The sequence below is a fragment of the Theobroma cacao genome, chromosome 5, assembly GCF_000208745.1.
Source record: "Theobroma cacao cultivar B97-61/B2 chromosome 5, Criollo_cocoa_genome_V2, whole genome shotgun sequence".
NCBI lineage: Eukaryota > Viridiplantae > Streptophyta > Magnoliopsida > Malvales > Malvaceae > Theobroma > Theobroma cacao.
Window position 1 is genome coordinate 1965645 of NC_030854.1, and position 24381 is coordinate 1990025.

The following is a 24381-nucleotide window of genomic DNA, read 5'->3' on the forward strand; positions in this document are numbered from 1 at the left end:
TAATACCATGATTATATCAATATAATTAGTGCTTATGAACATGATGAAATGTTGGTTGTTTCTGCTCTGCCTTAATGTTTTTTTATCTCATAGGCATTTAAATTAGTTTTTAAAATTTGCTAACGTCTTTTCGGGTCTATATTTCAATATTAATAAAGTCAAAATAAATTAGGATAAAACGCTAAAGAGGTGAAGGTAATTTAAACTTTGGAGTAAAATGTACTATTATCAATTTTAATGTATTACTATATTATTAATCTATAGTAAATACGTGTTAATTTCAAGAAGAAAAAAAAGGTGGGAAAGCAAAAAAAATAAAACCTAGGCGGGAATTTGGATTTTATGGAATTAATCCACCTAAGCGTTCCGAGCATACCACACTAAGTAGGTCCCTTTGGGGAGCCGAGAGCCGTAGATGTGAACTTAATCGACGTTGCAAAACAGCACATATACACATGACACGGATCCCTACATTTACCGTTGGATTAAATTTTAATCTAACGGCTATCCTTTTGCAGCCACTTCAATTTCAATCTCCAACCAATAAAATCAAAAGCCACGGATCGCTAATATTGGCTGTTGATAACTTTCCAATCCGACGGCATATATTCTCTTCGCCCTTTGCTAACCGCAAAAAACACACCCCCACAGACCTCCCTATTTAAACCACATCCACGTACTCTCCGCCTCTCATAAGCCTAAACTCGAAACAAAGATTTGTTTTCGCACTTTCATTCTCTGGAAACCAACTTTCACTAGAAAATGTCTGGCCGTGGAAAGGGTGGCAAGGGTTTGGGAAAGGGAGGAGCCAAGAGGCACCGGAAGGTGCTCCGAGATAACATTCAGGGTATCACCAAGCCGGCGATTCGAAGGTTGGCTCGTAGAGGTGGTGTGAAGAGGATCAGCGGCTTGATCTACGAGGAGACACGTGGCGTCCTTAAGATCTTTCTGGAAAATGTGATTCGTGACGCCGTTACCTATACGGAGCACGCTAGGCGCAAGACTGTTACCGCCATGGACGTCGTGTACGCTCTCAAGAGGCAGGGCAGGACTCTCTACGGTTTCGGTGGTTAGGTTGATTTAGCCGGGTTGATTGGTTGGATTGTAAATCTTTTGCAACAGTTTGTTGTAGGCTTTTGTATCACTCTTCTGTAGTTTGATGTTTTAGGCTTTTATTTTTTTAGTTTCTATTATTAGAATGTATTTTGATTTCATTCTGAAACGGAACTTGTCTCAGAATTTCATGTTGAAATCCAATTTGAGTTCTTAATATTTGCTTTTAAAAATTGGGATTTCCTGGTCTCATTTCTAGGGTTTGTTTCAAATTGGGATATCGGTTGGTGGCTGGATTATACGAGTGGGCTCGCCGGAAGAATCCGCTGAAACTGGTTAATTGAGGTTTAAGTCGTTGGATAACAAATCAAGAAAATGTGCATTGGTATGCCCATGTTAACACTTTCGAGGAATTGACCTCTAAATCAAACCGGCACGTTTTAGTTGATATTTTCCTCATGACTTGTTATTAACTGGTCAATCCAAGTTTAGCCGACGTAATGGACCTAGTCTAGCTATATTGTTCAGCGGTTTTCGATGCCAAACTCAAGGCTGAAGAGACAGTTCATTGAGAGCGTCAGGGTTAAGAGTCTCTCAAGGGTTAAGAGTCTCTCAAGGCTGCAATCGAATTCTCTCGCAGCGGATTCAGAGTGAACAAGGCAAGAATAATATTAGGGACAGAGCACACTATTGCTTTAGGGAAGAATTTGACACGGTGGCGTTTTGATCTTTTGCAGATAGCAACTAGGCGTATAGTTTACAAACTGTATCAAATTCTAAGACTTCTGCCCCAGAAAGATCATTGTTAACATGTAATGTTAAGATTTCTAGAGGAAATTTGGACATCATATCTCCCAATCATTCTAGAATGGTGAATCTGGGGCTAGTGCTCTGGATCGTAGGGTATTGACATTGAATTGATTATGTTCTTGGACGTTGGTGATTGCCGCTCTGCAGATGGTGACAGTAAGAGAAACCAATCGGAAGGTGGTTGTCCTTATCAGCACCAATCAATGCAAGGGAAAAAGTATAAATCCATAATAAATAGATCATTTGGGTCAATAAAAAAATAAAAAAAGGACGATATTCTATCTTTTACTGGGTTAACCCAATTAGACAAGCAAATTTCACAAAAAAATAGTACGATTATGATGTTGAAAAGTTCAAAAGCCTATCTGCAATGCATCCGTGTTTGCTCAGTAGAGAAGCAAGTCTAGGATTTCACCGCTTGTCTATAAAGTGACGTTTGGTATCTTATAATATAATATAATTATAAGTAATGTGATTGTAAATAATGTGATTGTAGAAAAAATAATATTACAATATTTGATATACAAGTAAAATAATAATTAAAATATAAAAAAAATAATATTAAAACTTTTAAATTTANTAAAACTTTTAATTTACAAATACTTTACTAAAAATATAATATTAATTTTTAAAATTATTTATATTTATTAAAATATAAGTTTAATGTACTTATATTTTTTATTATTAATTTTTATATAATATCATCTCTTAAATATATTTTTAATGTCATATATTTTATTTTTATTTTTTGTTATAATCTTTTTTTTTATTTTTTAATATAATTTTTGATATTATATATTTTATTTTAATTTCTTTTACTTATAGTATATAAATTTTAATTTATTTTAATTTTTATATTACATATTTTATTTTAATTATAACATTATAAAATATTTTTAACAATGTAATAAAATTAAAAAGTAAAAATACTTTTAAAAATATTATAAAATACAATATAATGTGATTGCATTAATTTTGAAAATAATAAATTTGAAAGGTAAAAATACCTTTAAAAATATTATAGAATGCAATGTAATGTGATTATAGTGATTTTAAACTGCAATCGCATTACATCACTTGATTATAATGTAATTATATTGTAATCTTATATTGTAGTGATTTGTTGCAAAACAAACACTGTAATATAATTTAATTGAACACATTGCAAATAATGTGCTCACACATCTCTCATACCAAACGCTACCTAACTGCAAAGAATCCCCGTCAAACTAGCAGATCATTACAACATTTATTTAACTCAGTTCTCATTCCATGCCTCTTCCATGCCTCTGCTAGAGTGGAGAGAAGACACGCATGGTGATGGGTGATGGAAGGGCCAATCAAACAAAAGCAGAAGGGAAATTTCTAAAGGCCAAGCAATATATGTCAATCAACTCAAATGCAATCTCAAAATTAAAGCAACTACTAGTGGATGATGCCCAGTACTCCAAACTAAACCAAGGCAGTCATCCATGAGTCTTTTCCCTTCTCCAATACAGGTGACATTTTGACAGACAGTACATATACTTTTTGCAAATTGTTATGATGTGTGCTAAGGCGAGGTGGGAGCAACAACAGGTGACGTGAAACAAGCTGGTTGAGGAACTTGGTGATGCCATCATTCAGTTTGCATAGCTTCTTTGTGGTAATTTTCTAAATCAGCATCAAGATCCTCAGCAGATACCTTTTCACCCTGTCCTCTACCCTGTCCACGACCTCTCCTGGCTCCACGTCCAGGACCACGAGACCGCCCTGAGAAACCGCCTCTTCCTTGGCCACTGTTACATTTGATCATATCAAATGTTGTTCAGTCAAATAAACAAAACTGAATACAGAATACAAATAACAAAGGAGACACTAGTCTGTACAGATGATGCCAGTCAGCAGTGCGCCCACAGTTTTATAGAAATTTCGTCAAATATAATATTTGACATAATTGACAAAATACAGAATACACTTCAAATGGGCAATGTGCAGCCACTGCTCCCTTGTTGTCTCCTAACCCTCTGGACTGACAATAAAGAACAGAGCAGAAAAGGCTTGACTGAAGTTATGACTACACAGTACATCTATTAATGCCCTTAAAGTGAGCCTATCACATATGAAGATGCACGGTGGGGATAACAAATCTAACCACCATGAATATTGTGATGAAGCCAATCACCATGAATATTTTGATAAAGCTGATGGCTTTAGCAATGGTGACTTACTTCTTGTATGGAAATAACTCTTTCTGATGGGGGACACTGATACTCAAAGAGAATGAATGCACAATCAAAGACACTCATTCATGTTCTTGCTCAACTACAAAAGCAAACACAAGCTTATAAAGAACAATAACCCATCAAACAAAATGCATACCAAGAACCCTAGAACGAGCAAAGAGATAAAGAAACTGATGAAATCATAAAAAATAATGGGGACATTGACAAGCAAACCTTCTGGGAACACCATTTGGATTTGCAAATTTGCCATTTGTAGCTAGGGGAAGAGCAACTGGAGTTGCAACATTTGTTCCTACAATCTCAATCTTCATTGGCTTTCCATCTAATTGAACACCATTGTATCTTTTGAAAGCCACAGCAGCATCTGTTCTTCTTGAGAAGACAACTTCAGCAGTTCCCTGAGATAAATAGCTTTGTCTAATTACAGCAGGGTTTACAGAGTTTCGGTGTGGATGAGATTATGTCGAATTTGATAGAGTACCTTTGATCTTCCGCTTCTATCATAGTGGACAGAATAGCGTTTCATGTCACCAACTTCTGAAAATAGCTCCTGCCCCACAAATAATTTCAAATTAATAACACAGAACCTCATGCTTCTAGGTTATATCCCTTAAATATTATAATTTCAAATAATTTCTCTTGTTTGGAAAAGGATTGAACCACATGAAGTTGCATACATATCCCCTTCGAAATAAAAAGAGAACCATTGCCAAGATGGCAAAGCGAGAATTGCAGCATTGATGCCACCAAATGAATGAAGAGAGCATTGAAAATTGTTTAATTTTAGAAGCAGAATTATCTTCATGGTTACAAATTTGATGAGAAACCTATGCTTATATAGTGAAGCAATAAGATACATTTACAATTCCATCTTAACTAAAGATTTCGATTCCACGATAAGGGCTATGAACTAAACATTTTACTGATTCAAGCCTAATGCTAGGTCCTGATCTATGAGCTTAACGAAAAATCAAGCAACTTCTGAAGAAATTGGCGTAAATTTCTACAAAGAAATCAGTAGTTCAATTCCACAGTAACTTTAAATGACAAATCTTTAAACGGTCATCAAAATTCTAACAGTCGGTTACCAGCTCAAATCATGAAAAATAGAGATTCAACAAATATCTGAAATGAAAAAGAAGTGACCTTAATGTCTTCGTTAGAAACTCCATAATCCAAGTTGGAAATGTAAAGCTTGGTTCCAGTCTCTATCGAAGAAGCCCGACCCGCAGCTGATGGAAAACCCGCTCCATCGTCCACGAACATATCGTGCTGCCAAGTCGTATCCGGAGCTTGAACAGGCTATTACAATTTCGATAATAAAAAAAAAAAGAAAAGAGGAAATTTTATTACCATGAATCAAATACACAAAGAACATATAAAGGAGAAAAATAAGCAGCAATGGAATTCGGATGCTGACCTTGGAGTACGGCGCGGTACGGTTGGCGGCACGATTGGGAAAGCGACGAGAGGGACCGTTGCCGGAATTAAGAGGAGGACGGGTTCGGGTGGGTCCGGACTTCCTGTTGGATTTGATGAGGTCATCTAGAGACATGTCCAGCGGGTTCGTCATCGTTTACTTTTGGATGAAGGAAGAAAGCAGCCTTAGCTAGGGTTTTGGCAACTCTGGCACTGGCTGCTTTGCTCGAGCCTTGAGGGAAGAAGAGAGAGAAAATAAGGTCGAAATGCCTGAGCTTATAGTGTCTATACTAATACCTGTTATCAATATTGTCAAGGACCACCCCTTAAAAAATGGTGTCGTGGTGTAGTTGGTTATCACGTCAGTCTAACACACTGAAGGTCTCCGGTTCGAGCCCGGGCGACGCCATTTGTTTGGTTTTTGGGTTTAATGTTCCAGTGGGCTACTTTAGTGTCTCAAACAAGTGGGCTATTGTTGGGCTCGTGGACTTGGCTTTGGCCTCATCAGTCCCTTTCAGCCGGGTTTAGATTGTATTGTTCTTGAGCTGGAAAAGCCCATTTTGGCCTTTTATGGATTGGACGACAGCTTGCTTTATATGTGAGAAACACCTCCTTTTCATGAGTCATCGTAAATTATGAATACTCCTAGGTAAATCTAAGTTACAGTATAGTCTAATATTTTGACAGAACTGAAAGCTTATCCATTTAGACAGGCGGCTTTAATGTAATAATCCGATGATGATATTATAATCCAAAATATGGGTAAAGTCCTGTCGTTTTTCCAATATAAAAACCCTCAAATGCAGCAGCTAACCTTGTTTAACAATTTTTGTTTCCTGGACGGCCAATTGCCCCTAAGAACTCCAGCAAAAGGCAACCTCCTTCACCACAACTGTTTTAAAACCATTCCTTTTTCCCCTATGCCTTCACCTCAAACAAACAATGGCCACAACATTAGTGGACTTTTTGCCATTCCTTGTCACAGTTTCTTGTTTTACTTTAGAAAAATTTCTCCATGAATCTTTATCAAGATCAGTCAAATTAACCACGACTCTTTGTTTCTATGTTTCTAATCCTAAAGGGAATCTCATGGAATCGACAGAAAACCACGTCCTGATGAAATTTATCCACGAAAACCAGCTCTCACAAGGATGAAATTTTCTTTTGTTTTTCTCTGCTTGGCTACTAGCTAGATAGATCCTCGGTTTATGACTTATGATTTCATCAACAGCATGATTAGTATTCCTATTATACTGATTGCTTACAAAGGTTGTCGAGTCTACGTAGTAATGAAATGGACCTCCATGGCATTTACTCAAAGGTCAAGCTTTGTCTTAGGACGATCTAACATGTAACTTTCATTTCAGAGATAATTACTTGTTTTACACTAATTGCATTGATATTAGCAACTTGGACAATGAAAGATTAGGTTTATCAAGATGATTCAGTTACACGTTCTAATAAGTATTTGTAAGACACGTGTTTAAAATTTTAATAAGAGTCGAAGAAACTTGAAAGAAAGGAAAGATCATCTTTCACTCCTCCTATAGAAAAAAAAAATGATTATTCTGTTGTTGATTTGTTATATTTGTCTCTCATTTGGAAGTCATTTTGTAGTAATTGATCAAACAAATTAATCAAGCCTGGCTATCCTCATTTAAACTAAATATTCATAGTCATATAAGAAAATGAGCACCAAGCAAGCCAAGCAAGAGTTCACCTTTATATGTTTGAAAATATGATCTTCCTGGTCGAAATGTATGAATTTGAGTAATTGGCTAAATCTGTTAAATCGGACAAAATATTATTATCCAACTTAATTGATCTCTACATATTTTAATCGAATCGATTGACTTTTTTTCGTTAATTGATTAATCAATTTAATTGAAATAATAGACTTGAAAGCAATCAAGTCCATTTCTCTTATTTTTATGTTAATTAATTACATAATAAATAATCAAACAAACATTATATAGTAAATATTCAATTTATTTTTTTCACTCATTTTAAACGGTTTTAACTTTTTTAATCGACCAAGCCGACTTGATCAACTTTCTTAGCCAAATTAATCATTTTTACTTAAATAAAATTTATCATTTAATTTTAATTAAGATGATTATAATCGGTTTTTACACACCCTTATCTATTCATGTACAAAAGAAATACTTGATTATTATTAGGTTAACTTGCCTTTGTACATGTAGCGTAAATGGCCATGGAAGCGGCTAAGACCGTCGCCAAGAAAATGACGGCTCCTTCGAAACGGGCCAGTGCTAGTATTGGTGGGTGCATGTTGCATAGTGTCCCCAAATTGGCATCGTGATTCTTAGTTTTGGTTGTGGGCTCCATTCCACCCCCCCGGGGCAGCCAATCCAATCTCAGATCAACGGTGAAGATAGAGATGGGCACTGAGTTTAATCGTGGCTTGAGTTTTCGTGGTGCTTGGCTTGGACCTCTCCTTCATCACCATAAAGCATAATTAAAAACATTAAAAAAGCTTGTTAGCAAGTGATTTGCGTGATCTATGGTTTCGTAAGTGGAAAACCCATAACACGTGACCACTTCCTTTTTCCCTGAATATGATTAGTTTTTCTTCACTCCTGCCTTTGCTGATTGGCACTCTCTTCCACTCACGGACGCCTTGCCCTCACGTTTTTGGCCTTTGTCTTTTGCTGTGAGTGCTCAGGCTTAATTCTTTAGTCATAGATACGGCATGGTGGAAGAAGCAGGTCCCACGGTATGTGTTCCGCTACAATTGGAATGGTGAAAAAGTAGAGTTATTCAACAATCTTCATGAAGGCAGATATGTGAGTATTGTTTTGCATAATACTCATGGATTTGTTTAAATATTGGTCATGATAAGCAAATGAACTGCTTACCTAAGCATTTCCACTCACGGGCGCCTTGCCTCGTGTAGTACTTTTGATACTACTTGCGGTGTAGCATGATCAGTTTAATGGTCGAACCCTTTGTATCTTTGATCCTTCTGCCATGAGTTCTTAGTCGTTGATGTTATGCTACAAGCTAGCAGTTGTTCTAATGCATGTGTTACACCTTAAATCAATAGCAATGATAAAGAAAATACCCAAAGTGATCATGATCAAGCACACTCTAATGGGTTTCTTCATCCTCTTTTAGCTAACCCTACCCTAAACCCTACCTATGATCTTTACAGTTATGCGGTATTTTCAAAGAGTCCTTGACTCTATCTTTAACCAAAAAATCAAACCTAGCTTGGTCTACAAATTAATGAAGGTTTGCAGAGGCCGTTGAAGGACTCAGGTGGCTGACAAGAAATGGATAATTAAGTCTGAACATTTCTTCTTCTTCTTTTCCACTGAGATTAGGTGGATTGGGGAATTCAATATTGTGATTATTTTTGTAGCCAAGTCTAGACACCCTGTGCCTACATAGACAACGTGTCCCTAATATCCTATTTGAACCAATTTGCAGTTAGCAGAAGCTGTTTTTGCCATGGATATCCACTCTTTTTCAATACATTTTCCCTTTTTTATTTGCCATTGACAACCATAGATACCACCGACCCTAAAAAGAGTACACGCTTCTTGCAAATACTAGTAATAAACTTTAAACACAAGTTAATTTCTCCATGAACTTTTGCTTAAAAATTGGAACAAACAAGGCTGCTCCCCCCTTCTTAAATAACACAGTCTTTTATAATTTAGTATAACAAGTTGAATACGTATAGCTACATCACCAAACCCAAAACAAAGGAAAAGTTGAATCTAAAACAAAATCTATACGTTACAAATCATATCAGTAAAGAGGACATAGCTTCTCCAATCACTAAATTTTGTATATGTAAGATGATAACGTAACTTCTATATATAAACATATGGGTCATCTTGTATATATGTTCAGTTTTGAGCAAGAGTCATTCACATGTTAAAAAGAATACTCTGTGGATATACATTAGGTGCTATTTTTCTTGTTCTAATGAAAAATTTGTTAAGGATCAAAGACTCATACGATATTCTGATTAACAATAAGAAGATCGGATTGAAGCTTATAATTACACACCAAAGGAAGTAATCTGTAACACCATGTAAAAAATATTTTAGATCTATTCATCTCAAATCTAGCTATAGAATTAGTAAAAGCAAGTAGTGTGCACAAATACAATATTCTGATAAAATTTTTTGAATTATCAATGTCATTAAGAATATATCTTTTGTTCTGATAAAAATTAAATGCTGCTAGAAGTGTGATTAAATTAGAGTAATTATTAAAATTAAAAAATTAAATTGTTTTGATTTTAAATATATAGATTTAATTAAATAAAATGCATAAATACATACATAGATTGGATAGTTTGACCATTTATCTTCCTCTGAATTCAAAACTTTTAAGTGAGTCAATGTGTGCAGCCTTAATGAGTTGGATGGAAGAGTAATTGTGTAAACAAGTGAACAGAATCTAATCACGTGGAAACGAAGAAGGCCAAGTTGCAGCATTGTTTAGCGACGTGAAATGACAAAAATGCAACGAACGTCTCAATTTACGCTTTTGGGCTTCCACAGCCCGTGACACATGTCAAGACATTACAGGCGACAAGCAAGAAGACTGCCTCCCCTCCGGCCCAGCCTCCCCCCATAAATTCCTAGTCTCCTCTACATTTTCCCATTAATTCCTCTAGCGAATCCCCTTCACAATTCCTTCGTTTGACGAACGAAAGGTGACCCAATTTTGCACAAGTTATCAGAAAAAAAAAAGAAAAGGATGCCTTTTAATATTACCTCCATTAAAACCTCTTCAAATGGAGCTTGGCAAGGCGATAATCCTCTCGATTTTGCCTTCCCATTGCTAATAGTTCAAACCACTTTAATCCTTGTCCTTAGCCGCTTCCTTGCTTTCCTTCTTAAACCCCTTCGCCAACCCAAAGTCATTGCTGAAATAGTTGTATGAATCTCTCTTTCATCTCTGATAATCTTGCAAGTATACACGCGTGTGGGTTTATATTTTTTTTTATCGAATATTAATGATGATGCTGATGATTAGTTCTATGATCTCAGGGCGGAATTCTTCTTGGACCGTCAGCTTTTGGTCGAAACGAAGACTACTTACATCGGATATTTCCATCATGGAGTATGCCGGTGCTCGAAACGGTGGCAAGCATTGGTCTTATTTTCTTCCTTTTCCTTGTAGGTCTCGAACTAGATTTAAGCTCAATTCGTCGAAGTGGAAGGAGAGCCTTTGGCATAGCTTTCGCCGGAATATCCCTCCCATTCGTCTGTGGCATAGGCGTTGCCTTTGTCCTTAGAAAAACCGTTGATGGAGCTGACAAAGTCGGGTACGGCCAGTTCCTAGTCTTCATGGGAGTCGCACTCTCCATCACTGCTTTCCCTGTTCTAGCCCGTATATTAGCAGAGCTCAAATTGTTAACAACCCAATTGGGAGAAACCGCCATGGCTGCAGCTGCATTCAACGACGTCGCTGCATGGATTTTGTTAGCACTAGCCGTTGCTCTTGCTGGCAATGGCTCTGGTCATCACAAAAGCCCCTTAATATCAGTCTGGGTCCTTCTATCAGGTGTTGCCTTTGTTGCTTTCATGTTTTTAGTCATTCGACCCGCCATGAAATGGGTCGCTTGCCGGTGCTCGCCGGACCGAGACTCGGTCGACGAGGCTTATATTTGTTTAACCTTAGCCGGTGTAATGGTATCCGGGTTCATAACTGACCTGATTGGAGTCCACGCAATCTTTGGTGCCTTTATTTTTGGACTAACAATTCCTAAAGAAGGAGAATTTGCAGAGAGGTTGATAGAGAGGATTGAAGATTTCGTCTCGGGTTTGCTTCTTCCGCTTTACTTTGCTTCCAGCGGCTTGAAAACTAATGTGGCTAAAATTAGCGGTGGGGAGGCTTGGGGCCTCTTGGGGCTGGTCATATCGACGGCCTGCGCCGGGAAGATCATAGGGACATTTGCCGTGGCTATGATGTATAGCATGCCGGTGAGAGAATCGTTGGCTCTTGGGGTTCTGATGAATACTAAAGGATTGGTTGAGCTCATTGTTCTCAACATTGGCAAGGAGAAGAAGGTGAGTTTCGTTGACCTTTAATGTTTTAGTACTAATAATTATTTCTGTCTTCATTGGTTGCACTGTTAGATGGTATTAGAGGGACTAGTTTTAGGTTAAAGAATTATTATTTCTTTTACCCAACTTCATTTTTCCTATCTTAGGTCAAAACTTGAATCTAAAACTAATTCCAACCTTATTTTCTTGACAATTAAGCTTGATAATTGACACTTGGTGGCTATTAAAATTCAAAAAACGCAGGTAAGGGGGAAGAACATTTTGTTGGTTTTCTTGTCAGCATGTCTTTCTTTTTCCAATATTGCCCCAAATTTCTCTAATTTTCTGCTGGAAGTGGCGGGAGTTTGAATGTTAAGATAAGAAAGAGAAGCGTACATCATTTGCTTTGCCAATAGAGTCCACCCTTCTTGACAACCGTAGTTGCCATCCATTGCCTTTTTGGTCAACAAAGCTGAAATTTCAATTTTGGATGGTTAAGTTTCTTTACACGTGGAAGACTATTTGGTGAGCTTATTGGTTTTGTCAATAGCTAACTTAATCTTTGTACTTCATCTATATTCTATCACTTTTATGGTGTGTATGCTTTAGTGAGAAAGATAGAAATATGTTAAAGAAAGGAAAAAAGATTCAAAAAATGATTATACAAGGAACCTCAAATTTTCCAACAGATAATGCCATTGCAAGGACCTAGGACAATCTGCAAGTACCCAGGTTTCAATTCTAATGGGTTTCTGACCAGGAAAACCACACCTTTCTTCCTCAAACCAAGTGGATCCCATCACTGTATGACTTTTTCTTTTTACATTTTTAAGTGAGAGATTATATACTAATCAACTTACCAAAAGATTATTTCAGCAGATTCGGGTGGTATCCTCTAGCTAGGTAGCTTTTAATTACTTTCGATATCAATGCCTAAATCAAACATGTGACAGCCTGATTTTCTGACAAACCAGCATTTCCCCCATCGGGATCATCTTCCCTGGTGGGCATTGTCGTGACTAGAGAGCCCCAGTGGGCTACAATTACTGTGTGAAAGCAGCATCAATATCATTACATATTCAACATTTTCTTTTTCTGCCATTGATCTCATCTCCAAATTGCTGGCTACCGTTTCTTTTTGTTTTTTTAAACTTCAAATATTCATGTTCACATGACCATTAAACATAAAATCAAATTAACTTGTTTATCATTAGCAAACAACAAAGACATTGTACGAGTTATTTTATACATATATATATATATATATATATATATATATATATNTAGTAGTTATTTATTATATATATATATATATATATATATATATATATATATATTTGGGATAATTGTACTACTTCTTTGATTGGACGGTATTAAGCAATTACTAATGATGTTGGAATTGTCCCACAGGTGCTTAATGATGAGACCTTTGCTATATTAGTGCTCATGGCACTCTTTACCACCTTTGTGACAACCCCAACCGTCATGGCCATCTACAAGCCGGCCCGCGGTTTCTCCGCCCTCGCTCGCAGGAAATTACGTGACTTGGCCAACACCGACGAGTCGAAAGATGAGCTTAGGGTCTTGGCTTGCCTCCATGGCCTTAGCAACGTACCCTCAATCATCAGCCTTATCGAGTCAACCCGAAGCACCAAAAAATCCCAACTAAAGCTTTTCGTTATGCACCTTGTTGAACTCACTGAACGCTCTTCTTCGATCATCATGGTCCAAAGGGCCCGAAGAAATGGGCTTCCTTTCATTAAGAGGCTTCGTAGGGGGGAGTGGCAGGACCGAGTTGCTGGGGCTTTCCAGGCTTACAGTCAATTGGGTCGAGTCAAGGTTAGGCCCACGACAGCCATTTCTGCATTGTCCTCCATGCACGAGGATATTTGTCACGTGGCAGAGACCAAGCAGGTGACCATGATCGTCTTGCCTTTCCACAAACAATGGAGGCTGGAAGGTGAGCAGCGGACGGTGGAAAACGTGGGCCACGGATGGAGACTGGTGAATCAGAGGGTACTAAAGAACGCACCATGTTCGGTCGCAGTGCTAGTGGACCGTGGATTCGGCAATGGTGGCCAGACTCCGGGGCCTACTACCACTGAGTCCCACAGGGTTTGCATTCTGTTCTTTGGAGGGCCCGATGATCGCGAGGCGTTGGAGTTAGGTGGTAGAATGGCCGATCATCCAGCCGTGAAAGTGGTCGTCGTAAGATTCGTTGAAAATGAAGGATTAGAGCGAGACGGTGTAATGTTGAGGCCTTCACCGAGTACGTCCACCGATAAGAATTACTGCTTCTCCACCGCCACAATGAACCGTGCAAAAGAAAAGGCAAGCCCTGCCCTTGGTTATAAATTTTTCTCAAATTAAAAAATATAACGCTATTGATTAAGGATATGCTAAAATACTGTATATTTTTTGATGAATTAGGAATCGGACGAGGCTGCAGTGGCAGAATTCAGAAGTAAATGGGATGGAATGGTGGAGTACACAGAGAAGACATCAAGAAACTTTGTCGAGGAAGTGCTAGGACTAGGACAATGTGGGGATTATGATCTTATCGTTGTGGGAAAGGGGCGGTTTCCGTCGCCTATGGTGGCGAAATTGGCGGACCGCCAACCCGAGCACGCGGAGTTAGGGCCTATAGGGGACCTGTTGTCCTCGTCAGGTAGACGTGTTTTGTCATCGGTGTTGGTAATTCAACAGCACGATATGGCACATGCGGAGGAGACCCCAGTGTCAAAGTTTGTTCAACATGATTATGACAAGCTTAAGAGCGATGGATCTTCTGGGATGGGAGAGATTTCAAAGGTAGTGTAATCACAATTAGCTGGTATATAGCAAATGTAAATGTCTGTTTCTTACCACGCCCAGAGTTATAAATCCAGAATTTTGGATCATATTTTCAAATAAAAGTATGTCATACAGGAAACTTTTATGCCTTTCTGTATTTCCAGATAAGAGAAGACATTAGAATTTACCGGATCATGACATATGCAACAAAAGCAAGTGGTATATTTCATTGCATAGAAATAAGCAAAAGCTTTACAAAAACTTTCCCAATATTGCATATGTGATCAACACTATCATCCGTCATAATGTCACACGATAACCCAGCATCTTCACTTAGCAACCGTATCATCATACCCAAAGAAGAACAAACTACCCTGTATAATATTGCATATGTGATCAACACTATCATCCGTCATAATGTCACACGATTTAATTTCTAACAACCAAAAAATATGTCCTTGTGTGTTCTGGAAGTGAGGTCTCCACAATGGTCGGATCTTGTCATGATCATAATAGCACTATTGCCTATGTTGAATGTTGGGATGTTTATTCTGTCTTTTGATGGTATGAAACGTCGAGGGAGATTCTTCAATGTCACACAACATGTTCGTTCCTCAACCATTAAAGATTCCCATAATCGATTTGTTCCATGTGAAAAAGGTTTCTACAAAGATTTATGCTGATGAGTTAATTTGTGTTGACACTTTCAGCTGAGAAAAGCAGAAGGAATGTGATCATCATCAGGAACTCCAAGCTAAAATGCACGTGCAGCATAAAAACTCTCATAATATTGCTATTTAGATGCATTTTTAACAGAACAATGTGCCTTTAGGGAGTCCCTTTTCAAGAAAAACATAAACATATATTCTCTCTTGTTCCTTTCAAGAGAAAATTCTAGGAATCAGCATAATCAGGGTTGATCATAACAAGACCCTGCAAATTAAGGAGCAATGTTATTCTTGGGAAACTGGGTTTTGATCAGTTTGCTAAAGCTTTTATTCATCATCATCTTCTTTGGGCCACCCGGTATCTACTAAAAAGGGTTTTGGGTAGTGAAATCTATCTGAATTTGGAAGCCAAGATTAACTTAAGTGTAGCATTCTCCAAATTATTTTGACTAATTTGATGGTTGCATCAAATGAAGTAATTGAACCCTTGTTAATTAACACATATTTAGCCTGTTTGATCTTATTTTTTTTCTAGTTTAAAAGCTATTATGTACGAAAAATAATAATTTTTAAAATTAAATTAAAGTTGTTTGGTAAATTTTTTTTATAAGTTTTTTTTTATAAGTTATAATTTTGGTTAAAATTATCATAAAATGTATTTCTTTTTTTGAAAGGGTAATATTGTAATTGTTTTTAACAGATGAGGATATTTTTAGAACAAAAATTAAAATTCTCTTATATTTTTAAAAGAAGAGAAGGAAAAGCTCCTATGTCCTTAAGCTCCTGTGTCCTTAAGCTCTTTTTTTCAAAAATTTATTTTTTTAAAAAAAACTACGTTTTTTTAAAGAATTTTTCAAAATTTATATTTAATCTGATTTTTACTTTTAAAAAGTAAATAAATTAAAAAAAAAAATCAAGCCAAACAAATACTTAGTTCCATTTCTAGCATGGTCTCTTCAGTGAAGTGACAGGGCATTGGCTGCGAATAGATAAGAACAAATCCTGATGCCCAACACCAACTTGAAAGGAAATTAATCACGCTTTCTGCATTTGATTTGAACCCTTTGGAGGTGTCCAATAGACCACATATTGACTATTAAAATGTCCAATAGCCAATTTCTGGTACATGTTGGCTTAGCCTCGTGCAGTTTCAGGGTGCATACCATCTTAGGCTTCGTTTGGTAATCATGAAATTGATTTCCGAAAGTTAATTTCTTCATTTCCGACTGCTCTAATTGAAGGGAAAATTAATTATTAATGATTAATGATTAATGATTAATTCGCATACTCATATATCAACATTCTTTATATAAGAATATATATTCATAGGAAAATTAATTAGTATAAAATTTTTTTATTGTTTTATTACAGTCAATCAAGTTTTTATATTTTTATTTTGGATTAAATAAGTTCTTATAACATTAAAATGTCACATATTATTTTATACCATATAGCGCTAACGTGACATATTGATATGTTATAATAAGTGACATAAAAATATGATATGTAATATTTTTTACCCTCCCACATTAATGTCATATTAAGATCACGTGTGCATATAATAACAAGTTACATTTTAACTATTGACAATTAGTTAACGGTTAGTTATAAAAATCTATTTTAATTCAAAATAAAAATATAAAGGCTTGATTGAATATAATAAAATAATATAAATTTATTTAACTTTTCTCAAATAATTTAAAAACTTTTTCAAATATTATATATATACATACTTTTACCTTTTTCCATTATTTTTTTAAATAAATGAAGTAATTTCAAGCCTTACAAGCACAATTGAAGGGAAAAACAAAGGTGGCGTTTAGTACTTTATAATGCAATATGATTACAGGTAATATGATTGTAAGTAATGTGATTACACGAAAAATAACATTACAGTATTTGGTATACAAACAAAATAATGATTAAAATGTAGAGAAGATAACATTGCAGCGTTTGGTTTACAAGTACTTTACTAGAAATGTAATGTTAATTTTCAGAATTACCCTTGTTTATTAAAATGCAAGTTTAATATAATTGTATTTTTTATTGTTAATTTTTATATAATATCATCTCTTATATATATTTTTAATATCATATATTTTATTTTCATTTCTTATTATAATTTTATATATTTTATTTTCATTTCTTTAATATAATTTTTATATTATATATTTTTATTTTAATTTCTTTTATATATATTATATAAATTTTAATTTAATTTATTTTATTTTATTTTAATTTCTAATTTTTATATTATATATTTTATTTTAATATTTTTTATTTTAATTATAACATTACAAAATATTTTTAAGAAAATAATAAAGTTGAAGGGTAAAAATATCTTTAACAACATTACAGAGTGCAATGTAATGTGATTACATTGATTTTAAACTGCAATTACATTACATTACTTGATTGCAATGTGATTGCATTACAATCTTACATTGCAATGATCTGCTGCAAAACAAATACTATAATACAATTTAATTGAATTTATTGCAGGAAATGTGCTTCAACTTTCTTTATACCAAACGTTACCAAAAGGTCTTCTTATTGAGAGGATTCTCAACCACGAAAATAATATATATACCATGTATCTATATGTGTTGCGGTAGAAAACCATATGGTAAACTTCCCATTAATCATAAAGCAGCATCTTTGAGACAATTATAAAGTATTGTTTGGCCCACCATAAATATGAGTGCGCCAAAATTAGTGGGTCACGAAACCCCCCAATAATATTGCCATGGAACAGAGCCACCAACACCTCCATGTCAAACTCTATAAGAACCCTTCTCCACTTCACGAATTTTCTGCCTCAGAGAAATCAGGTGTAGCAATAAATTTTTCCCTTGTCACAACAATGGCGATCAATGGAACCTCTGTCAGAACCAGCTCAGATGGAGTCTGGCAAGGCGAAAATCCTCTCAACTATGCCTTCCCATTATTGATACTTCAAACAACCATAGTTCTTTTCACCAGCCGCTTCCTTGCCGTCCTACTCAAACCTCTCCGACAACCCAAAGTGGTTGCCGAGATAGTAGTACGTTTCAATGTTATTTCACTGTGTAATTGATTCTCTGTCTCCTTTTTTTTTTTTTTTATGTTGTTAAATGATATGTTATGTTTTCTGTCAGGGTGGAATTTTGCTAGGTCCTTCTGCTTTGGGCCGCAACAAAGATTTCTTGCACCTTGTTTTCCCTACATGGAGCACACCAATACTGGAATCGGCAGCTAGTATTGGTCTTCTCTTCTTTCTCTTCCTTGTGGGTCTTGAGCTCGATCTAACCGCAATTCGTCAAAGCGGCAGAAAGGCTTTTAGCATAGCCATAGCCGGGATGTCTGTTCCTTTCATATTTGGAGCTGCACTTTCATTACTTCTCCATAAAGCTGTCAATGGGGAGGAGAGAGTAAGTATTGGGCAGTACATACTGTTCCTAGGCGTGGCTCTTTCCATCACAGCTTTCCCCGTTCTCGCCCGCATTCTAGCTGAGCTCAAGCTCCTAACAACCCAAGTAGGCCAAACCGCCATGGCCGCAGCTGCGTTCAACGACCTTGCTGCATGGATCTTGTTGGCCTTAGCCGTAGCCCTAGCAAGCAATGGCTCAAGTGAAGCCCACAAAAACCCGCTTATATCCGTTTGGGTTCTTATATCCGGAGTTGCTTTTGTTGCTTTCATGCTAATTCTAGTCCGGCCCCTGATGAATTGGTTGGCACGACAGTGCTCGCCTGAACATGACTTTGCCATCGATGAAGCTTATATATGCTTGACCCTGTCAGGGGTAATGTTATCCGGGTTCATTACTGACCTTATAGGAATCCATGCAATATTTGGTGCTTTTATATTTGGACTAACGATTCCTAAAGGTGAATTTGCAGCAAAACTGATCAAAAGGATTGAGGACTTTGTAGCCGGTCTCCTTCTTCCACTGTACTTTGCTTCTAGCGGGTTGAAGACGGATGTGACCAAAATACGTGGAGTAGAGGCTTGGGGCCTTTTGGCGCTGGTTATAACCACAGCTTGCGCAGGGAAGATTCTAGGAACTTTCGTGGCAGCGATGCTCTGTATGGTTCCGGCAAGGGAGTCATTAGCTCTCGGTTTGCTGATGAACACCAAAGGATTGGTGGAGCTCATTGTTCTCAACATTGGCAGGGAAAAGAAGGTGAGTTGTACTATCCTAATTAACCACTCGCACCTTTTCTTTCTTTCGCATATACTTTTCATCGCTTCCTTTCTTTGGTTTTACATTCTCCAATCACTATTCAATTACTGTTTCCCCATCATTTTCCTCCTCTTCTAGCACCCCTTTTTTCACCCTTAAAGGACTTTATCCCTCTACAAAGCGTGAGATCTACATGAGTAAACAGTGAGGGTAGTAATCAAGACGGAACCAACCAATTTTTATTAAAAGGTCAAATCAGAAGAATAAAGAATAAAAATTTTAAAATTTAATATGTTGAATTTAATCGATAATTATTAAATTTATATAATATGTAAATTACGAGAAGGAAGCTTTAAATTTGTCTTTTAAAAAAATTAGGCTAGATGATATTTTTTATATTCAAATTCATTAATTATTGATTTTATATTGAAAAACATCTATTTTTTTATGATTGGGTCTTGAATGTTTTGATCCAAATTATTATTATTCAAGAGTTGAAGCATTAAGGTTTGGTAGCTCAAGTGTAGAATTTGTTGTTTTTTTTTAAGAATTAGTCAATTGTTTTCAACTTATTCTTAAATCAAACTTGAAAAAAAGTTAATGTAATTAACATTTAATATTCTTATTTTATTTCTAATTAAATTTACAGTACTAAATATAAAACTATAATGTACAAAATATAAATAGTACAACATTCCAATTTATATTTAATAAAAAAAATGATACATTGATGAAATTTTAAACAACAGTGTAATATTATAATTTATATTTAAAAATTACATAATAATTTATTAATTTTTTTAATATTAAAATCATAAAAAATAAAATATACATAACAAAAAAAAGAACATGACAAGTAAAAGATAGAACTCACGTATGACACAACAAAAAGGAAAGAAAAAGAATATAGTTAGTGGTTAATAAAAATTTAGAGAAGAAAATTTATAAAAACCTAAAACATATGAGTAAATAAAATAAAAATAAAAAAATAAATAATAAAAATAAAATAATAATATAAATTAAAAGAAGAAAATAAAAAAATTTATCTTCTATTAATTTCATACAATGATAATGAGTAGTTTCTATTTTTTTTGCCTAAATTAGTAAATTTATAAATCTCTTTTAAAAAATAAAGTGCATTCCAACGGTGAATTACAGATAATAGAATAAAATAACATAAACGATAAAAGGCAAGAGAAAAAGATAAAAATAAAAAAAGAGAGAAAAAGAAAGTGGAGAAACTTAAAAATAGACTCTAGCTAGCTACAAGGCCGGTTGATGTACACTACTAATGCGTTCCACGTCCTTACACTCAACATCAGACATATTCCTTATTAACCTTGTTAACCTTGTCGCCAAGAAATGAGGGAAAGGGAGAGGCGTGCAGTTGATTAGACATTGTGGTGCTTGGCCGCCGTGATGGCTTCAGGTCTTAATTCATACTTTCACATTATGCTAACGACAACCTCTCACACCAAGCCTTCACATTTTCTTTGCTTCTTACCATGCTTCCCTTGTTTCACTCTTTAATCTTTACTTCTTGTCTTTTTAATCTTTAAGTAATTATCCAAACTTATGGTTGAGAGTAACATCGTCTATAAGTTCTGTTCACTCCTGTCAATCTCATTAATTATATAAAGTAAAAGTCACAATAATAATAATAATAATATCATGATGTACTTAATTAGTCAATCCACCCTTAATATAAATTGATTATTTGAAAAATAAAACGGTTTATCCCAATCATTTTATCACGTAAATCAAAAATTTAAAAACTCTACGTATTTAAATTATTTTAAAATTTATATATATATATATATATATATATAATACAGACATATGTATCACGAATATAANTATATATATATATATAAATACAGACATATGTATCACGAATATAATAATTTAATTTTAAAGAGCAAGAGGGCAAGTGGCAGTTATGTTATGGAGCCTGGTTCCAACCTTTTTGTTTCGCATATATATTCTTGGACGGTGGAGAGAATTCTTTTACCGTCGTCTTCGCCTTGATATCATTTAAGAAATATGATGATCGCCCAGCCCCTACATCATGTAAACTGAAGAAGTGAAGTCACCTTTATTCGTTTGGGATTCCGACTGAGCAGATAACATAGGAGGTTTTTGGTATCACATTTATCATCGACATTATCATGAGCACATAAATTTATATAATAATAAAAAGATCACTTACTACTTATTCAAGCATTCAACTTCAAACTATTAATAATACAACAAATCAAAAGATTTTTGAGTAAAGTACTTAAAACGAAGGAAAACAAGTGAATTTTCTAAAGTAGCATAAATTGCTGTCCCCCAAGTGGGGACAAGGGAACCCCATCAACTGAGTTGCCAATTGATTTGCCATGTGACATTTTTTTTTTGTTTTGGATAGAAAAAGAAAGGAAAAGGAAAAGAAACGAAAAGAAAAGAAAAGAAAAGAAAGGATAATGAAAAAGGGGAGAAAAGAGAGAGCGTTGTCGTCAATCGTTGGCAAATCCTAGTTAGTGCTTAGGAAACTAACACCATTATCTGATAATGATCTAACAGGTTCTAAACGATGAGATGTTTGCAATTTTAGTCCTGATGGCCCTGTTTACCACTTTCATGACGACGCCGGCAGTCATGGCCATATACAAACCTTTACCTCGCATGACTTCCCAAACCCAACGCCGTTTGGAGCGAGCAATGCCCCCCGCTGAAAACGCAGAAGATGAGCTTCGGATCCTGGCATGTATCCACGGTCCTGGCAATGTCCCTTCACTCATCAACCTCATCGAGTCAATCCGTACCACCAAGAAATCCCAGCTCAAGCTCTACGTCATGCACCTTGTTGAACTCACTGATCGATCCTCATCCATTGTGATGGTTCAACAGGCTCAGATGAATGGCTTTCCCTTTGTCAACCGATTTCGTCGAGGAAAATCATACGACCAAATTGCTGCTACCTTCGAGGCGTATGGCCAACTTGGGAGAATCTGTATCAGGCATTTGACCGCCATCTCAACATTGTCGACAATGCATGAGGATATTTGCCATGTAGCAGAGGATAGAAGGGTGGCAATGATCATCTTGCCTTTTCATAAACTATGGAGAGGGGTGGAAGAGGAGACAATGGAGAATTTTGGCAAGGGCTGGAGAGGGGTCAATCAAAGGGTGCTAAAAACTGCGCCATGCTCGGTGGCCGTCCTCGTGGACCGAGGCTACGGTAGGGGGTCAGAACAGGTGGCAGAAAGTGCCACCGTCGTGCCCAAAAGAGTTGGCATTTTGTTCATTGGAGGGCCAGATGATCGTGAAGCTCTAGAGCTTGGTGGGATGATGGCTGAACACCAGCCCGTTCAGGTTACTCTTGTGAGGTTCCTCCAAAATGATGACAATAAAACAGACAAGGTATAAAATGTAGTGCATTTTGTCTCTTATCCATCCCATCTCCCCAAATTCTTTTCAAAATCTACCAAGGTTCCCATATTTTAACACTGTGAGAATGCTTTCACCAGGAATTGGATGAATACGCGGTGGCAGAGTTCATAAGGAGGTGGGAAGGGTCTATAAAATATGAAGAGAAGGCGGTGACAGACATCGCAGAGGCAGCGTTGGCGATCGGACAGAGCAGGGAGTACGAGCTTCTTGTAGTTGGAAAGGGGCAACTCCCATCATCTACGGAATTGGCAGACAATTACATAGAACATGCAGAATTGGGACATGTAGGAGATGTTTTGGCATCAGACGGGGGAATGTTGCCATCTACACTTGTTATCCAACAACAAAATGCAGTTGTTGCAGAGGATGTTACTGACGTAAAGATGATATGACTAGAAGAAAGCTGTTATCAAACATTGAAGTACATGATATCTAAAAAAAAAATGTAAACAACTTAAAATATTTTAAAAAAATATTTATATTTTTAGTATGTTTAATTAAATTTTTATATTTTTATTTTAAATTAAATAAGTATTTATATTTATATTTTGAATTAAATAAATTTTTATGATTAATTATTGACTTAATTAAAATATTATTTGTCATTCTATGCTACGTGACGTTAACATGACATACTAACATATTATAATTGATGATAATGTGATATATTAATATATCATAATTGATGATTATACGAGTTTTTTTACATTGCACATTAGTGTCATGTTAATGTCATGTGAATATAAAATAATAAATGATATTTTAATTAATAATAATTAATCAATCATTTATCGTAAAGATTTATTTGATTCAAAATAAAAATATTAAAGCTTGATTGAATACAATAAAAAAATAAAAATTTATTTAAATTTTCTCAAATAATTTAAGAATTTATTTGAACATTATGCCTATTTGAAGTTTATTCTTTTTGTAAGAACGTGGACATGCAACTCTAAATTCGCAATTTGCGTTTTGTATAACTTGATGCAAGTACGGCCTGAAATGGGACTTTGGATCAAAACCTTGACATAGAAAAACATAAAGGATAGGATTGGCTAACAAATTAATCATGAAAAATTGAGTAAACAATAACATGATTAAAATACTAATTCATACACGTCTCATATCACCTCAGTCCATCGTCAAAGAGTTATACACCGAAGGAACTTACGCTCCATTACTATTTTCCTATTAAAAAATAATAAATAAAAGATGACAGACTTGTGATGTAATAATATAAAAGAAGAAGATTTTTGTTCACTATTCGCCTAAAAACAAGATGAGATTCGTGAAATCACTTTTTGAAATAAAGAAGCAAAGATTTGGAAGAAATTTAAAAGGGGAATCAGCGAGATTTGGTATCATAATCTCCAAATTCTTTTGGCAATAGTACTATGTAGTTTCTTATCAAAGTGATCATGGAACCCAAAGACCATTTCTAACATAATCAATTTAGTGAAATGACGGGAAAAAAGCCACAAATAAATATACCAACCATCTCCAATCTCTTACAACATTGGACAGTTGAGAACAACAGAAAACCCTTATCTCAGGAATATGTCCACCCATATTTTTCAATCGTAAAGGTGATCACGATCTAAAAACTAATCCAAAAACTTCTAACACGTTGCAGTTTCTCGACCGTGACCTTGGGAATTTAGAAGATCACTTTAGGGTTCACAGGCCTTTTTCAGTTAGGCAAAAAGCTCACAGCCTTCACTTTCCGAGAATATCAAAAGCACGCACATTTCTCAATTCTTTTAAAGTTCTTGTCACTGAAACA

The 24381-nt window shown here is 35.6% G+C and overlaps 4 protein-coding genes and 1 non-coding gene across 5 annotated transcripts; 4 read left to right on the top strand and 1 right to left on the bottom strand.

The window, feature by feature from the left end:
• Nucleotides 679-1305, top strand: LOC18597790 (histone H4). The gene has a single exon (XM_007027007.2). The coding sequence runs from the start codon at nt 763-765 to the stop codon at nt 1072-1074; it is 312 nt and encodes a 103-aa protein (XP_007027069.1). The 5' UTR covers nt 679-762; the 3' UTR covers nt 1075-1305.
• On the bottom strand, nt 3091-5776 carry LOC18597791 (THO complex subunit 4B). Its single transcript, XM_007027008.2, has 5 exons — nt 5509-5776; nt 5235-5390; nt 4570-4638; nt 4302-4486; nt 3091-3641 (listed from the first exon to the last, which is right to left on the bottom strand). The coding sequence occupies exons 1-5, from the start codon at nt 5659-5661 to the stop codon at nt 3482-3484; spliced, it is 723 nt and encodes a 240-aa protein (XP_007027070.2). The 5' UTR covers nt 5662-5776; the 3' UTR covers nt 3091-3481.
• On the top strand, nt 5843-5916 carry TRNAV-AAC. Its single transcript has one exon. It is a non-coding gene; the product is annotated as a tRNA-Val (tRNA).
• LOC18597792 (cation/H(+) antiporter 20) lies at nt 10173-14482 on the top strand. The gene is made up of 4 exons (XM_007027012.2): nt 10173-10427; nt 10541-11563; nt 12950-13870; nt 13970-14482. Exons 1-4 carry the CDS (start codon nt 10248-10250, stop codon nt 14357-14359), a joined length of 2514 nt encoding a protein of 837 aa, XP_007027074.2. The 5' UTR covers nt 10173-10247; the 3' UTR covers nt 14360-14482.
• Nucleotides 17762-23035, top strand: LOC18597794 (cation/H(+) antiporter 20). The gene is made up of 4 exons (XM_018120651.1): nt 17762-18043; nt 18138-19163; nt 21729-22568; nt 22676-23035. The coding sequence occupies exons 1-4, from the start codon at nt 17864-17866 to the stop codon at nt 22988-22990; spliced, it is 2361 nt and encodes a 786-aa protein (XP_017976140.1). The 5' UTR covers nt 17762-17863; the 3' UTR covers nt 22991-23035.

Coding starts and splice junctions, on each gene's coding strand:
- LOC18597790 (XM_007027007.2), top strand. CDS start 763: ATGTCTGGCCGTGGAAAGGGTGGCAAGGGTTTGGGAAAGGGAGGAGCC.
- LOC18597791 (XM_007027008.2), bottom strand. CDS start 5,661: ATGACGAACCCGCTGGACATGTCTCTAGATGACCTCATCAAATCCAAC. Junction 5,391..5,508: donor GTACCGCGCCGTACTCCAAG/GTCAGCATCCGA, acceptor AAATTGTAATAG/CCTGTTCAAGCTCCGGATAC. Junction 3,642..4,301: donor CCAAATGGTGTTCCCAGAAG/GTTTGCTTGTCA, acceptor CAAATGTAACAG/TGGCCAAGGAAGAGGCGGTT.
- LOC18597792 (XM_007027012.2), top strand. CDS start 10,248: ATGCCTTTTAATATTACCTCCATTAAAACCTCTTCAAATGGAGCTTGG. Junction 10,428..10,540: donor AAGTCATTGCTGAAATAGTT/GTATGAATCTCT, acceptor CTATGATCTCAG/GGCGGAATTCTTCTTGGACC. Junction 11,564..12,949: donor ACATTGGCAAGGAGAAGAAG/GTGAGTTTCGTT, acceptor ATTGTCCCACAG/GTGCTTAATGATGAGACCTT.
- LOC18597794 (XM_018120651.1), top strand. CDS start 17,864: ATGGCGATCAATGGAACCTCTGTCAGAACCAGCTCAGATGGAGTCTGG. Junction 18,044..18,137: donor AAGTGGTTGCCGAGATAGTA/GTACGTTTCAAT, acceptor GTTTTCTGTCAG/GGTGGAATTTTGCTAGGTCC. Junction 19,164..21,728: donor ACATTGGCAGGGAAAAGAAG/GTGAGTTGTACT, acceptor ATGATCTAACAG/GTTCTAAACGATGAGATGTT.